Source organism: Nannobrachium achirus (genome assembly GCF_963921795.1).
Source record: "Nannobrachium achirus genome assembly, chromosome: 1".
NCBI classification, from domain to species: domain Eukaryota; kingdom Metazoa; phylum Chordata; class Actinopteri; order Myctophiformes; family Myctophidae; genus Nannobrachium; species Nannobrachium achirus.
The window spans coordinates 47,807,271-47,823,314 of NC_137810.1; the positions used below are offsets into that span (position 1 = coordinate 47,807,271).

Sequence of the window (16,044 nt, forward strand, 5' to 3'; positions counted from 1 at the left end):
GTAGATCGGCTGTTTTCACTACTTTTGTGTGGCGGCCTTGTATGAAGCAGGGCTTTACTTTGCGAAAGAATGTACATTTGAAACTTGGAGATACAAGGTTTCCACCAGACAACGACGATATGATGCAAAATGCATCATATGATGCTTTGTAGCATGCTGATATAATAAAATATCTAAAAACACAGATTGAACACAAAAAAAGAACTCAGGATTGTGTTTACCGTGTCCCAAACAACAATAAAATAAGATCTGGTTGTCCCAGAGGTGAACTGGTCCTTTAAGTACTGTACTCTGATAGGTACTGTTCTGTTGCAGTAACTACTACGGGTACTGCAGTGCACTACTAGTTATATACTGAAAACTTATTAGAAATAAACTACATGTTTACAAAAGGCTGTGCATTCCAGTTTATTTTATATCAAATTTCCCCATAATCAAACTCTGATGTACAAATTAAAACAGTTTTTTTTTTAACATGCATTACAGAATCCTGCCGTGGGCAGGGTTTGAACTTTCAGATGTGAACTTTTCCAAAGTTGAGTGACAGAGTAAAAACCCATATACGGAGTCCCCCCCCACCCATGCAATTACACCCTTCGCCCCCCCCCCCCTCCCTCCTCCCTCCTCCCTCCCTGCATCCCCACTGATAAAAAGAAAAGATTTGATTGCAAGTCTTTTAAAAAAAGGACTACAGGTGCTGTGGAGGGGCAAACTTAAGGAGATGCTCTCTGGGCCGAACCAAGAGGGCTGCATCCTCACAGGCCTCTCTGGTCCTGGCCCCCACGGTACGTAGGGGGACCCCCCCCCCCCCTTCTCTCAAGCACGCACACACACACACACACACACACACGCACACACACAGTCCCATTTGAGAGCACGACTAGCCACAGAGAAAGGAGGCGCAGGGAGATTATGTGAGAAAATGGGCACGAAACAAGAGAGTTCACACAGCAAACACCACATTTGGAGGTTTGGTTTTTACCCATCCTCCACCACCAGAACAACACCGTCACGATACCACACTTCTCCACCGCTTCGCTGTCACGCATGCGAATGCCAGAGAGCAGCAGCCAGGGTCACATTCAGAACGTTTAGTGAGATAGAGAGGGAGGGAGGAAGGGGGAGATGGGGCTGGGTGGGTATGACACATTTTTAAACTTTTGTTGTATGTTAGGGTTGGGATCCGTTTGTGGACACGTCCGCGATAGTCCACTGTTTCCCAAACAGTGGGTCGGAACCCATTCGTGGGTCACGGACACATTTTTATGGTCCCTTAATTTTTTGTTACCTACATTTGGTTTTTAATTATTGGGACCCATTTGTGGGTCACGGAAGAATCCTTAAGGAACCGGAATCGTTAAAATCCTAAGAAAATGATCCCAACCCCAGTCGCGAGATGCTGGAAAAAGTATTTCCGGCCTCATACGATAGAAGTACAAATCGGGCTCAACTTTCCTCAGGCTCGGCGGAAGCGGCAGCACTGAAGACACGGACGCAACAGGAGGAGCCCTAAGCGGACATGGACCTCATGTCGACTCCAGCTGAAAAAAAAAAAATATATATTTGCCAAGTAGGTCCCAACACTGTAAACATTAAACTGTTAAAGCTGAGAGCTGAATATGCCGAGCTGGCTTTCGCCTGTGTCGCGCCACGTCGGAGAGCCACGCAGAAGATTGAAGAACCTTGGGAAGCTCAGAATGTGACATTCCGGGCTAACACACTAAACAAGGCGATTGTCTTCGAGGAACTTCTCAGTGTCGGCTGTGGCTTACCCCCACATTGTCCAGGTTGGCATAATTCAGTAAATCTAACACTACAATGTGTCTGCGCTAGTCTAAGCTACGTGAAGAGAAGCAGCATTTTAACCACCACCCAAAAAACAACAACCCTGTCCTGTCCAGCTAAACCCTGTTTAGATGGGGAGTGCGGGGGGACTACTGCACACACCCACCGCCCCCCCTTTCCCAATTCCCATACACACAGAATCCAGGTAAATACCGACAAGTACATTCCTACAGTCCTTGGCACGCGACACACAGGGGGGGGGGGGGGGGTAGTTGGTGAATGGTGGCTAGATGAGAGGATGGGGGTCAGTGCTGTCGTCAGGCTAGGGCAGCTACACTTCATCCTAGTGATGGGACACCTACGAGATGGGTGCCAGATCAGGACCGGCGAGTGACACGATGTGAGGGACCAATCGGGAGATTAAGGCACTTAAGGTCTCCCGATAGTTGGGTTGGTGGGATGGTGATGATTTGGAGCCAATTGTCAGATGGAACCCGGGGGCTAATTGGTCGGATCACGAACCCTCTGTGTGTGTGTGTTTTTACCCCCAAAAGGCAGACACAAAGCAAAAGGCAAACTAATAAAATAAAAAAAGGAAGAAACTCAAGTTAGCAAATCAAAAGCTGATAATGCACAGAGTGAAGAGAGGACTGGTTCTTTAGTTAGTTTGTACATGCATTTGTTTGCATGTGATCTACATCTACAGAGGTTATACAGAAGCATAGTGTTTATTTGTGTGTGTGTGTGTGTGTATGCATTAGGTTGGCACCAACAACAAAAAAATAAAACAAGCTCCTGAGTTCCCCTCCGGTTGGCACTGAATGCCCGCCGCACCAGTTAGTGCTCTGCACGAGCACATTGCATCCATGCAGCGCACAGAGCAGCTTTTTTTTCTTGCATAAGGCATGAATCCATAAAACCCCCTTTTTTTTCAAATCCACTCTAGTAGAGACCACACAAAAACCAATACCCCACCCCCCCCCCCCAAAAAAAACAAAACAAAACAACAACAAACAACAGAGCATTAAAATCCAGCGAATCAGCTGCTCGTCTTGCTGGAAAGAGAGGATGGGAGGTGGGGTGCAGGGGAAGAGTGCCGGCACCCGCACAGCTCTTGATCTGTTTGGGGGGCGTGGGGGGGGGGGGGGGGGGGGGTCTACTATGGGTCTACTACGCCCCCTGTGTCTACTATGTGCAGGACAGTTAGGGACAGCACTCCGATGATGTGTTGTAAAACACTGTTAGTCAACCAGGGAAATGGATAACAGTCACGTTGCCGAGATGCCGGCTGACTGACTGACTGCGCTTATGTGGCACTGAAAACATTGTTTGATCCAAACAAACAAAATAAAGAGGAAGGGGAGGAGACATAAACGTATGACTTCCTCAGTCAGGAGGAACTGACCAGTGCGGCTGTACATCACATGACTGGGTTGGACTATAAAGTGCATACTTAAAAAACCCCAGCGAAGCCTTGTTTGTGTTTATGTGTGTGTGTGTAGGTGTTCGTACGTGCACGTACACACACACACACAGCTGTACGTGAAGAGCAGATAACGCCACCCCAGTGTTCTTTTTTTCTTTTCCGTTTTTTTCTTTTTCTTTTTGCTATAACCAAGGTGGCTGTGGAGGAGAGCACAGGAGGCTTTAAAATATTATCTTACATTTTCATATTACACATATGGAACAAGTCTTTACAATGTGAACATGTTCTGTGGTAGTTACATTGGCAAGTAATGAGGAAAACAAACAAGACAAAAACAACACTTTTTGTTAAAACACAACCCATTTCGCTTCCTCGAAATCTTCTGGTCATTCAGAGTGAATGAATGAATAAAAGGATAAACTTAAGTCATCCATCTGGTATGGAAGGTCCTTCCACTTTCCCCTCTCACACACACACACACACACACCCCATCATCAGCCCCCACCCCACCCCCCGTTAATAATGATCCGCCTCCATTCATTATTAAGTGTTCCGATTGGCTGCTTTGTCCGAGTATTCATAAAAATGTCCTGACCAATCAAGAGGAGGTGAAGTGCAGTTCTTTTTTTTTTTCTTTTTTTTTTGTATCTTTCGTATTTTTCTACTGGCTGCCGGGGGGGAGCTGCGCCGCCTGCCTCTCCATTGGAGGGATTTTGGTTGCCAGGTTGGAGGAAAACTAGGGGTCCACGTCCTCTAAATCGCTCTTCGAGTCACCGAGCATCATAGGAGATTCTGAACCCTGGGGGGAGAGCGAGGTAGACAGAGACAGAGAGAGAGAGAGACAGAGAGACAGAAATGACAATTACAATTTAGGCATTTAGCATTTAACTTAATCAGAGCGACTTACAATAACGTTGCTGTAGGGCAGGATCTTCATATTAAAACTTTTTTGAAAATGTACAGATCCGCACGGCATGAAAGCGACACGTTTTCAGCTTGTAGATCTGCTACTTTTGAATTTAAAGGGGCACTCCACCACTTTTCAACCTATGTTCATATAATTGGTCCTCACTCAAAAATAGCTTTTTTCTTTTTTTTTCTCAGAGGAGGGCTGTGGGCAGGTCAGAAACCCATCGTCTTGTGACATCATCGATTGCCAATCCAGCTTATAGAAACTGCAGGCTTTCTATTCCTGAAAAGTTGCAATTTTAAAGTGGAAGCCATTGTTCTCGCGATAATAAAAATCTAAATATATTTTTCAAAAATATTGATTAATTTTCTTTTTTTGGAAAATGATGAGGTCACAAGACGATGGATTCTGAACTTCCCACAGCTCTCCTAGGAGACTTGGACTGAGTAGATTTTTTTTTTTGATATTTTATCATGAACATTAGTGAGGACCTATTATATGAAGACAGGTTGAAAAGTGGTGAACTACTCCTTTAAGTAACAAAAACACGAGAACAAAATCACCAAAGTCTGCATGATCATTGGTCATCATAACCATAGGTGATGTCGTGGAATTCTGATCAATCAATAATCAATGAGGCATTGAGGAGACAAGACAATGTTTAGGTGGTGGTGGTTATGATTTATGTAATATGATATATCATGGACAGAAGTACATTTACACTCATGTCAGTGGTAAGGTAGTTCTGCGCCGAGGCACAGGTCACACACATAGTTATACTGTGGTTGCTTCAAGGTCTCGAGGACGAGCTGTACCATAATAACAAGATAGTCTTTTACCAAAACAACAGCTACTCAGGCCTAGTGAGACATCCAGACTCTTACAAGCTATTATGATGCATCATAAGAACTAGATATACACATAATCTACTCTAATAACGTCACACATAATCAATCATGATAATAATATAATCTTCGGCAGTCAAGTGCTACACGCTATAGGGTCTGAAGAGGTGAGTTTACAGATTACGGGAGCGAGTCTGTAGCTCTAACTGCAAAGGGGAGCTTGTTCCACAGAAAAACAGAAAGAGAGAGGAGCATGAGTAATATGACCCATCAGTAACCATGAATGATGAACAAACAAAAAGAGACATTTTTTTTTGCGTCTAAAAGAACAGTGTGCACTACCAACAGTACATTCTGCAGCGAGAACGGGGATGTAATTACTATTGTTTAGTACTAATTTCCGTGAACCTGTTTTATACATGTACTGCTTCTGTAAAATGCCAGCAATGAGTCAGTGCCACTCCATGCACAGGATGAAGCCATTGACAACTCGGCAGCTAAAAGCAAAGGCAAAGAACAGAAAGGGGCTTTAATTATGTAGGCGAGCAGTGCCTCTAAAACCGAGGGAGTGTTTTTGTAAGCCTTGGCTTTATGCTTTGTTGCACAAGATGAACCTGTACTGTAACATCGTCTCTGGCGGTTGGAAACCTGTTACTTCAAATAAAAAAATAGCAAAGATAGCAGATCGACAAGCTCAAAACGCATCATTTCGCGCCACGTTTCAAGCTTGTGGATCTGCTGTTTTTTATGCTTTTTGTTTGACCCTCTAGTATGATCACGCGGGACGTTAATTTACGAAAGAACACCGAAAGTCGTCAGCGACGATACGGTTAGTCATACATCCCCCACCACGGCTGCTGTTTACCTGTCGGAGGCTGCGGTCTGCGTTGTCGTTGGCGGGGCTACCGTCGGAGCCATTACTGCTGCCTGACTGCTCCTTCTCATTCAGCAACGCTGTGGCGTAGGCCAGGGTGTCCTGCAGACAGGGGAGGACGCACGCACACATAACACATGAATACACGTGTCAATATATGGCCGTACGTACACGGACATATGTGTTTGTAGCACATTTTTGGTTTTACACACCATTATAATGTTCTTATTTTGATCATAATACTCAATCACTGAAGTTCTCCAGGTTTTCTTCAGAATATGTATGACATGACACTGATTTAAAACGACAAAACTAAAACATGTCTGGGAGGGGACGCCAAAATAATCCTCTAAACAGGAACAACGTGTATGTACTAGAGCAGGGGTTCCCAAACTTTTTTGTCTCAGGGCACCCCATAAATATTTTTTTAATCCGAGGCACCCCTACATTATAATTTTCACTCCCAGCACCTTAAATTTATAGCATATCGTCGTTGTTGGGTGGAAACCTTGTATGTCCAAAACCGTTCGTTTTGTATTTATCATCTATAAAATGTACTAAACTAGTGAAAACAGCAGATCTACAAGCACACAACGCCTCGCGGTGCGAGGCGTTGTGTGCTTGTAGATCGGCTATTTTCACTAGTTTTGTGCGACAGAGGTTTCTGCCTGACAGTGACGATATTTTAGTGATTATGTTGAGATAATAGCCATTTTGGTTAGAACTGACTGAAAATAACTTTGTACTTCAAGTTTAAAATGATACTAAATATTTCTTCAAGTGTCCAAATAAATTCCAAATATTATCAAATGATCTCGCGGCACCCCTGGACTGCCGTCGCGGCAACTTTGAAAACCCCTGTACTAGAGTGTGTGTGTGTGTGTGTACCTGTGCTGAGATGGTGCGCTGGAAGGTTTTATTGGTAGAAGTCTCATTGGAGACGTTGCTCTGTGGAGTCCAGTAGTGTTCTGACATCTGAGAGGAAGAGGATGTGTCACAACACAGAACAAAGATGTTACACAGGCCCTCTGAGAGTGTGTCAGACCTTTGGAAAGACGATGCGTTAACATTGTGTCATGTTTCGTAAGACTCGCCTTTTTCTGTAACCACTGCACTGCCCAGCTCCAATGACCCGACAGATCCTTGAAGTAATCTTTAGCTGGGACACACCTGATGGGGCAAAACAATAAAAGGAGATAAATAGTTGGCTTTAACATTCACCGATATTCATTACATCCGTCAAAACACTCAAGTCCTGGCCCGCGGTCCGGGCCATATATATATATATATATACCAAATGGACCCATATGTTGCTGGAACTCTGAGTGTATACAAATGGAACCAAATATACCCACGATATATATAATATAACGCTGAACAGCGACTCACTTCTGGGCCAGTGTGACAAGGAACTTGACACACTGATAGCAGCGACTGCTGTCCACATTGTTGCTCTGGTGCATTAAAGCTGTAGGAGAAAAAGAAGTGGAAGTGTTTTTATTTAGTAAATACAGTTCAAATTTCACCAACCGCATCGGAACTTAAATTTCACTTTTAAACACTTACGGGGTCATTTTCAAGTCTACTGACTGCTGTGAAAGTGAAACCCCAGAATGTTTTCAAGTTGTTTGATTCAATATTTAGATATTTGATATTCATTTGATCACACATGCCCCCACCCCCACATAAGCACATTCAACTTCAAACTCCATGTTGGACTCAATGAAAACATACATCCTTGGTTCGGGCCACTGATATTTTTACTTCTAATGAATAGGGAGACCATCAATATTCTTCATAGATTTCATGCATGGTGGACTCCTTGATGCAACATTACATTACATACATTATTAACCTATTAAAATATCGAATCGAAAAATTCATTATAAGGACAATATCTATCCCCATGTGCTTATGAAATCCCCCTGGAAAGGCAGTGCATGATGCTTTGCTTGCTCTCCTTCACTGGCACACAGCAGCAGGTTGTGAGTGCGTATACTGAAGAACAAAGCATCCTACCTAACAGGCCTTTCTCCGACTCAAAGGCATACTTCAGTCTCTGAGTTTGAAGAGGATCTTCAATGACCTGAAAGGAAAATACAAACGTCAATTAACTTAATTAACCCATTTATAATCGGGATCGAGTCTGTGTCATTTTAGATTTTTGTGTTGGCTATTCAAACATAGCAGATATACAAGCTCACAGCATGTCACTTCATGCCGCGCTGCAAGTTAAATATGCCGGATTTAACTGGAAGCCAATTTCCGTAGTCAAATACACCACAATGACAACATTACAAATAGATGCATACATACACATAAAACTGCCTACAAATAAATAAATAAAACATCTAATTTAAGCCTAACTAACAACTTAAATACCTATTGTATAGTCTAGCCAATACAAAAGAAAATAAATCTAAGTGCAGGATGGAATCCGAGGGAAAAAGCCCTTGAGAACTACTGGGGTTAAAGGCATTAGTACTCACCAGCAGCTCTTGAAGCATCAGAAAGACGTTCTTTAGTTCATGAGGGGGAGCCGTCTCTAGCTGGGACTATAGTTCAAAGAGACACAAACAAAGAAACACAGATAAAATAATTTCTGTCTCCATTGTCCTAGTGTTGAAAACTTCATTGGCAGCTCCTGAGAATCACTGCAGTAGACAGAAAAGGCGGGGTTTCTTACCTTGAGTAACTGCAGGAAACCCAGGGAGAAGGGCTCGTTGCAGAAAGAGGAGTAAGTCACCATCTCGATCAGCAGCGACAGAGGACCTGACAGCTCCCGCATGGAACACAGCACCTGGAGATACACCACACAACACACACGCAGGTCAGAGAAACCGTTTGCTGTAGGACCCGACTTAGATTACCGTTTCAGGATTCATTTGAATTGGATTCAACCGATGTCAGCTGCGTCTGCTGCTGCCCTTCCTGTTATACTGTTTATGGTAATTAATTCTGTCTCTGTGTCCACAATAAAACTTGCATCGGCAGCTACGAGTGTGCGGACATACTCTTTTATTATTTAACTATTATTAATTACCATAAACATTGATATCGCCTTTTACTACACATTTACTTACTTTTTTTAATGTTTAGAAGTCTATGGGCCATTACCCCTTATGCCTAAACTTGCTTTACTATTTTGAGTTGTGTGTGTGTGCGCGTGTGTCTCACCTCTAGCAGGTATGGCTGTCCCTCTGCGGTGAAGAGGGAGTGCTGCACGTCCGTGTGGAGGGGGAGAAGAGCGCAGGAGGAGGATGACACACTGCTCACACTGGCTTTAAAGGCAGCTCCTGCAGCTGTGGAACACAATACATGGATAATGTAAGATGTGTATTATTGGGAACATTAAACTAAACTAAACTACCGTAAATAAATCCATGTGTTGTGTTGGCATGTCCCTGAGAAACCTGGGTGTGTGAATCCAGGAGTGTAGTACGTGTGTGTGTGTGTGCGTGCGTGTGAGTGTGTGCAGTCACGATTATGACGCTTCACTTGACGATTGACAAATTAATTGTGTTTCTGTCATTGAACATTGGAACATTATGATTATGAAAAGGTCATAGGAAAGATTATGACAAATAACTTGCATTAAGTTTACACTTTATACTAATACTAAAACATATCAATAATAGTGGAAATAAATCTACAAGCTCAAGTGTAGATCTGCTATTTCAAAAAATGTCTTTAAATGTAGAAAATAAGAAGATTTCTCAACATAGAAATGATTGACGATTATGCAAAGTATTTTATTAAATATACTTTTAAATGTGTGCGTGTGCGTGTGTGCGTGTGTGTGTGTGTGTGTGTGTGTGTGTGTGCGCTCATGTCTCACTCTGTGTCTGCTGCATCTTGAGGTCAGAGTTCAGTGTGATGAGAGCCAGAGTGCTGTGCAGGTGCAGGAACTCCCGGGCCTGAGCTGGACTCCAGCGCCGGTTCTGCACACATCAACCAGAGAACATGTGTTCAGTGTCACTCAGTGGTGTGAAGCAGTGGTCCTCAACCCTTTCAGGCCACGACCCCCCAAATAATCATATTTTAACTCTCAAATACCTGGAACGCGCCCGAGTCGCGTTAGATTTTAACCACTTTAACCATTATTGTATGCTTTAACTTTAGAAAAATAGCAGATATACAAGCTCACAGCGCGGCACCGAGTGCCGCGCTGCGAGCTTGTAGATCTGCTATTTTTGAAAAATCGTGAAAATGAGTGCAAGTCTTTGAATATCTTTGACCCGATCTTTGACCCGACTTCTAAATCCTTCCTCTAAATCAGTGGTTCTCAAACTTTTTCATGTCAAGGACCCCCAAAATTACAGGTATTTAGCCACAGACCCCCATGTCAAAATATGTTGTTCCAGGGACCCCCCAGAAGCAAATATTTGAGTTACAAATGTTTGCTATTAAATAGATATATTCAAAGACTTGCAAAAAAAAATATCATGATTTTTCAAAAATAGCAGATCTACAAGCTCGCAGCGCGGCACTCGGTGCCGCGCTGTGAGCTTGTATATCTGCTATTTTTCAATAGTTAAAGCAGTCAATAACCCTAGGCCTAAATGGGTTAACTGGGGATCCCCCACCACCCTGACGAGCACTATAAGAGTTGAGGCATTTTGTACAATACGGTTCTATAGAGGGTATGCGCATGCATAAAGTGAATGGCAGATGGAGTGGCAAAGTGAGTTTAACGCTGTTTAACGTTACTTCATGCAATCATACAGGACTTTTCTGTTTGGATGTATGGGCTGTCAAGGCCAGAAAGTAGTTTTTTTGCCACTCAGTAGGCGTTCCCGCATAACTCCTGGGTATGATGATGATGTCACGCGCATACCCTCTATTGTGAAAATAGAAGATCTACATGCGAGGCGTTGCAAGGCGTTGTGACCATGTAGATCGTCCATTTTCACAATTTCTGCCTCTAATATTTGACAATTTGGCCAATGTTTAATTTGTCATTTTAGAGGTATTAAAGTCCTTGAATTGTCACTGTAGAAATGTGCAGATACCCTTTAAAAACGTAAATCTTTATGTTGGTTTGTTTACCATTGAGTGAGAAAACAATGTTGCGCAATAAGTTAATCATCTGGGGAACCCCCCAAAGTAATTTGGGGACCCCCCTGGGGGTCCCGACCCACAGGTTGAGAACCACTGGTGTAAAGTAACGAAGTACATGTACTCAGGTAATGTACTGTAATTATGAGGCATTTGTATTTTACTTGAGTATTTCCAATTTCCAATACTTTCACTTCTACTCCACTACATCTCAGAGGCAAATATTACACTTTTACTCCACTACAAGTATTAGAAAACGTGTTACTTTGTAGAGCTTGTCAGTCTTACCTGGTTGTTCTGTCTGTTGGGTCCCAGCAGGAAGATGAGCATCCGCCGATACGCAGAGTGTTTCAACAACAGCTGACAAGAACTGAAACCCTGGAAATGAAATCGTTCCAATATCTTATAAACAATGATATACGTATATAAACTCCTCAAAACTATTATAAACTGTATATAAAAGGCATATATGAAGTGAGGTATAGTCGAATCCAAAGAGTGTTGGCGTGTAGTTGCAGTGTCTCTTGACGCGACCTTTCGTTTGCCAACGGGTCTGAGCTGCGTGTATCTCTACTGCAAATTCAGAGTGAACATTTTTAACTGAAAAATATATAACATTATTTATATATATATAAACTACTTTGGTCGATTAAGTCTTCCCTTCAATAATACCAATTGGTATTGTGTTGTATCTATCTATTTATCGTTATATCGTTATCGCTGATTAGTCCCCTTTATGAACGAGGTATAACTTGTAAGGATCGTACACAGCTAAACTTGTAGGTAGAGGCCCCCACAAATCCCCCAATACGCTTGTGTTGGTAATCTCTCGTTTTGCAGAATGAAATCGCTTTTTCTTTTCTTCTTTTTCTTGTTTGTTTATATGCAACAAATAAGAAAGAAAATGACATTGAATAATGTAAATTGTGCATACTACATGACGTGTGCCTAATGTGGATGCAGATATATTACCCTCTGGGCAAAGTTGCTGAAGAGGCTGAAGTACTGTGAGCAGTTCTTGACGTTCTCAGGCACGTCCTTGTCCAATAAGGAGAGCAGGGCGTCCATCAGGCTGTCCAGGCCGGGGTCTCCGAACTGAAGAGCACTTTCCAGGGTCTTCTCCAGGATGGAGGCCACCACGATCCTCACCTCCCTGACACTGCACTCCAACAGGCACACCCTGGGAGGAGAGGAGGAACCGCCACAGCGCAACACATTTTATTAAACATTACGTCTTCAACAGAGGTTTGGTATGAACACTGAAAACTATATATTTGGATTGGCGTGTAGGTCGCCGTAGTTTTGGGATTCTGTTGCAACTCATTTTTGTTGAGGACTGTGGACTGACACAGTACAAGTCGTTAATTTCCCAGAACACAGTTTTTGTGCTAGCAGGTTTGTGGCTGACAACCAGAACAGTGCGTGGGTGGCTGGAGTGTATTGGTGCATCTTAGAGCAGTGCAATCACCCCATGCCGCAACCTACAACAATGAATGAGGCGCCGTCCATATGAAAACGATGTTAGGTGAATCCACATCATTTTTAATCGTTTAGACCAGTTTTTTCTCAAAGTGGATTCCAGGGACTCTGTGGGTTCCGTTATGGGGGTCTAAATTGACCCATTCAAGTCTGTAACTCTGACAGTGTACAAATGGAACCAAATGAACCCTAACGGGTTCATTTGGTTCCATTTGTACACTGTCAGAGTTACGGGGAGACCTTGAAATTTGAAAGTTTGAGAAACACTGGTCTAGACCTTTCTGCCACACGGAGCCAGCGTTATGGGTACCTGAATACGCATATCTTTGAAACCAACTCCCATAGTGAATAAATCTGAAGACGCTGGCTACGCGTCTCCATCTGTACAACCCAATACGCATATTTCCTGAAACGATGACGTTCCAGGCCAACCTATCCCTTAACTCGCATCCCCCAACAACAACAACAAAGATGTTGCGTGATGTACTGCTACTGAGCACAGTACTATACTGAGTACAGCTCCCTCCAGGCTCCTACACTACCAAAGTCAGCAAAAAGTGGACATAAAAAAGGCTAAACAAACCCCACATTGCTTTTTTATTCTCTCTTTTTGGGTGCTTTGTGGCAGCTTTACAGCACCACTCACAAGCCTGGCATATATACTACAGTGGTTTTGTTGCATTCTCAGTGGTTTCATGCATTTCTTGAGTCGATTCCGTATGTACAGTAAGCATTTTGGAAACGAGTCTTGTCTTTGTGTATGAAACCCAAGACTTTTGTCTCTTACACGCACGCACGCACACGCACGCACGCACGCACGCGGGCGCGCGCACACTCTTTGGGGGTAAACTATTTGGGGTAAACTATACTGTCTGGCACAGCCAGGCCAGGGCCATGTTTACATTCCAGAGCCAAGCCTACTCTTTCAGCCAATGAGCATAGAGTCAGTCAGCCGTGCCCGGCCCACAGAGGTGCTATCAATCCCCTCAGTGTTAACGTGTGCATGGTTACAGGCATGTCCTTTATTACATTGTGAAACTGCATAAGGGCCATGTGTTTTCAGGTAATTCCCAAACACGCTAGAAGCACTGCAGAGAGAGAGGATGGGCGAGAAGAGAGAGACAGAGAAAGATAAGAAAAGAATACAGGTTGAAAATGAGAGGGAGAAAAGATAGAAATGAGGAAGATTAAGACTCCTATTCCAACCCTTGATGCTGAGTGCCAAGCAGGGGGGTCAAACATGCAATTTCACGATCGCGATCATGCCTGGTAAATAGAAGGAACCCCCCCCCCCCCAAAAAAAAAGAAGAAGAAGAAGAAGTTGTATGCAAAAACAGACCAAAACTCGGGGGCGTGGCGGCGTCAGACAACAGGAATAACTCGGGAAACTCGTGAGGGGGGCAGAGTATGAGTTAAAATAATATCCAAAAATAGCCAATCTACAATCTCTCATTGTGAGCTTATAGATTGGCTATTTTCGATGTGTAACATGCTCCCATAGAAGACATTCTGGCTTCTATGGAACCCAAATGACTGAAATCAGTAATAAGCCAACAGTTTTACTAACTTGGTCATCTCTCTTCCCTCCGGTCCCACCAGGTACTGTGCCATCCACTGACACGCCTCACTGCTCTTTGACAGCAGCACCTCTACTGTAGCCATCCACTCGTCTGTGTCAACCCTGAGAGAGAGAGAGGGAGAGATAGTAGGGAGGGAGGGATGGAGGTTAGACAAAGGGAGAGGATGAACGATAAGAGACGCAGAGAGGAGAGCAATTCACCCTTTGTCAAGTCCCGCCCGTTGTCCCGCCCCACTTCACACCCATTGGTTACTGTATCTTGGTGGGACACTCGGAGGGACACTCCATCCACTACCATTGTAATTCAGTTGCTTCGTATTGTTATTCTGTGTATTCAATTCTCATTTAAAACTTGGTTTCAGTAAAATGGAGCTGCTCAGTGGCAGTTTTTATTTCTCAAAAAATTATGTTTTAGCAAATTCAACATGAAAAAGGCGGAACCAGGGCGGGACAAGGCAGATAGAGCCTGCTGGTTGGTCAGTCAGGGACCAACCAGAAGGCTCACAAACGGTGAATTGAAAAAACACTGGCCAACAAGAGAGACTATAATGCTGTTGTTGATGATCATTGTCTTTATTGACTAGATTACAAAGTCATGGGTTGATTACAGCGTGCGTGTGTGTGTGTGTGTGTGTGTGTGTGTGTGTGTGTGTGTGTGTGTGTGTGTGTGTGTGTGTGTGTGTTTGTGCGTGCGTGTACCGAAGCTTCTTCTTGGTGTGCAGGTACGTATGGAAGAGGAAATGAACAGCAAGCTGAAGACTCTCTTTGGCCATAGCTTGATAGGCTGGGTGCTTCAATTTTGTCTGAAACACACGCAATATTTGAGATTTTTTTGTGACCAAACGCGCGCGCGCGCGCGCACACACACACACACACACACACACACACACACACACACACACACACACACACACACACACACACACACACACACACACACACACACACACACACACACACACACACACAGCTCAAACACCTACTGCATTGACGGAGGCCAGGGAAAGCGTGAAGCTGAAGTAGTCGCTGTTGTAGACGTCCCTGTTCCTCATAAACCTGAGGTTCTCATCCCTCACCATCTGCAGACGCACCATTTGGAGAAAGACAGTTGTGTAACCGTGAACTGCAGAGCGGTCTTATGACTACCTGTATTACATGTATTTTTCCGCGGCCAAATACATGTACTTTTGGGGGTCCTTGACATGAAAAAGTTTGAGAACCACTGATTTAGAAGAAGGATTTTCTAAGACATTTATAGAATCGGGTCAAAAATATTCAAAGACTTTCAAAAACAGCAGATCTACAAGCTTGCAGTGCGGCACTCGGTGCCGCGCTGTGAGCTTGTATATCTGCTATTTTTTAATAATTAAAGCATAAAATAATGGTTAGAGTGGTTCAAATCTAAAGTGACACAGATTTGCGTTCAGCCTAAATGGTTTAATGGATGAATGAATGGATGGATGGATTCATGGATGGATGGATGAAAGGATAAGCATGATGCCAGTGTACCTGGTAGATGCTGGCGGGCATCTTCTCAACAAACAGGCCCTTCTTCTCTCCCTTCCGCACCAGACGGGTGAGGAGAGTGAGCCGGTCATTGTTGGCCCTGGGGGGCCGAGGGGAGGACTGGGGGGAGACGTCGGGAGAGGAGGGAGCCGACCTGGGGGGGAGACACGGAGACGACAGCGGCAAAGTCAACTTCGACCTCCACATTAGAATTAAAGCCGATATAAGTAGTTTTCTGCTGACATAGCAGGTTTTTTGGCGATTGCTTCCGAAACTATTCTGTTAACTGTGAGAAGCTCTGTCATTGGTCCAGAAATACATGCCCACCTGCAACTTACCAATCAGTGTGACTCTCGTTTGGATTGGTTAGACCTGTCTGTCAATCCTTTTAGCCCCGGGGTCGGCCGGTTCATGCACCAATGAGCTGCTAGTGACAGAGCTACTCACAGATAACACAATAGTTTTGAAGGCAGACTGCGGCAGACTGTCACAGAGACTAGATTTATTTAAATAAAAATAAGCTATCGCCCCCAAAAAATCGGCTTATGCCAGCAGAAAACTACTTATATCAGCTTTAACAAG

At 43.8% G+C, this 16,044-nt stretch overlaps 1 protein-coding gene across 9 annotated transcripts in view; it reads right to left on the reverse strand.

Moving 5' to 3' along the window:
• Positions 1-644: 644 nt before the first annotated feature.
• The window catches only part of usp24 (ubiquitin specific peptidase 24), a 90,793-nt gene continuing 75,393 nt past the window's right edge, over positions 645-16,044 (reverse strand). For all 9 annotated transcript variants that reach the window (XM_080734253.1, XM_080734252.1, XM_080734250.1 and 6 more), the window contains 16 exons: positions 15,466-15,616; positions 14,940-15,035; positions 14,656-14,759; positions 13,945-14,058; positions 11,871-12,078; positions 11,187-11,276; positions 9,679-9,781; positions 9,018-9,142; positions 8,527-8,640; positions 8,330-8,395; positions 7,860-7,926; positions 7,230-7,308; positions 6,935-7,010; positions 6,729-6,815; positions 5,832-5,942; positions 645-4,010 (listed from right to left, as the gene is read on the reverse strand). In XM_080734253.1, the coding sequence (XP_080590379.1) occupies positions 3,948-4,010; positions 5,832-5,942; positions 6,729-6,815; positions 6,935-7,010; positions 7,230-7,308; positions 7,860-7,926; positions 8,330-8,395; positions 8,527-8,640; positions 9,018-9,142; positions 9,679-9,781; positions 11,187-11,276; positions 11,871-12,078; positions 13,945-14,058; positions 14,656-14,759; positions 14,940-15,035; positions 15,466-15,616 (1,654 nt within the window). In that variant the 3' untranslated portion in view covers positions 645-3,947. The remainder of the gene's footprint in view (positions 4,011-5,831; positions 5,943-6,728; positions 6,816-6,934; positions 7,011-7,229; positions 7,309-7,859; positions 7,927-8,329; positions 8,396-8,526; positions 8,641-9,017; positions 9,143-9,678; positions 9,782-11,186; positions 11,277-11,870; positions 12,079-13,944; positions 14,059-14,655; positions 14,760-14,939; positions 15,036-15,465; positions 15,617-16,044) is intronic.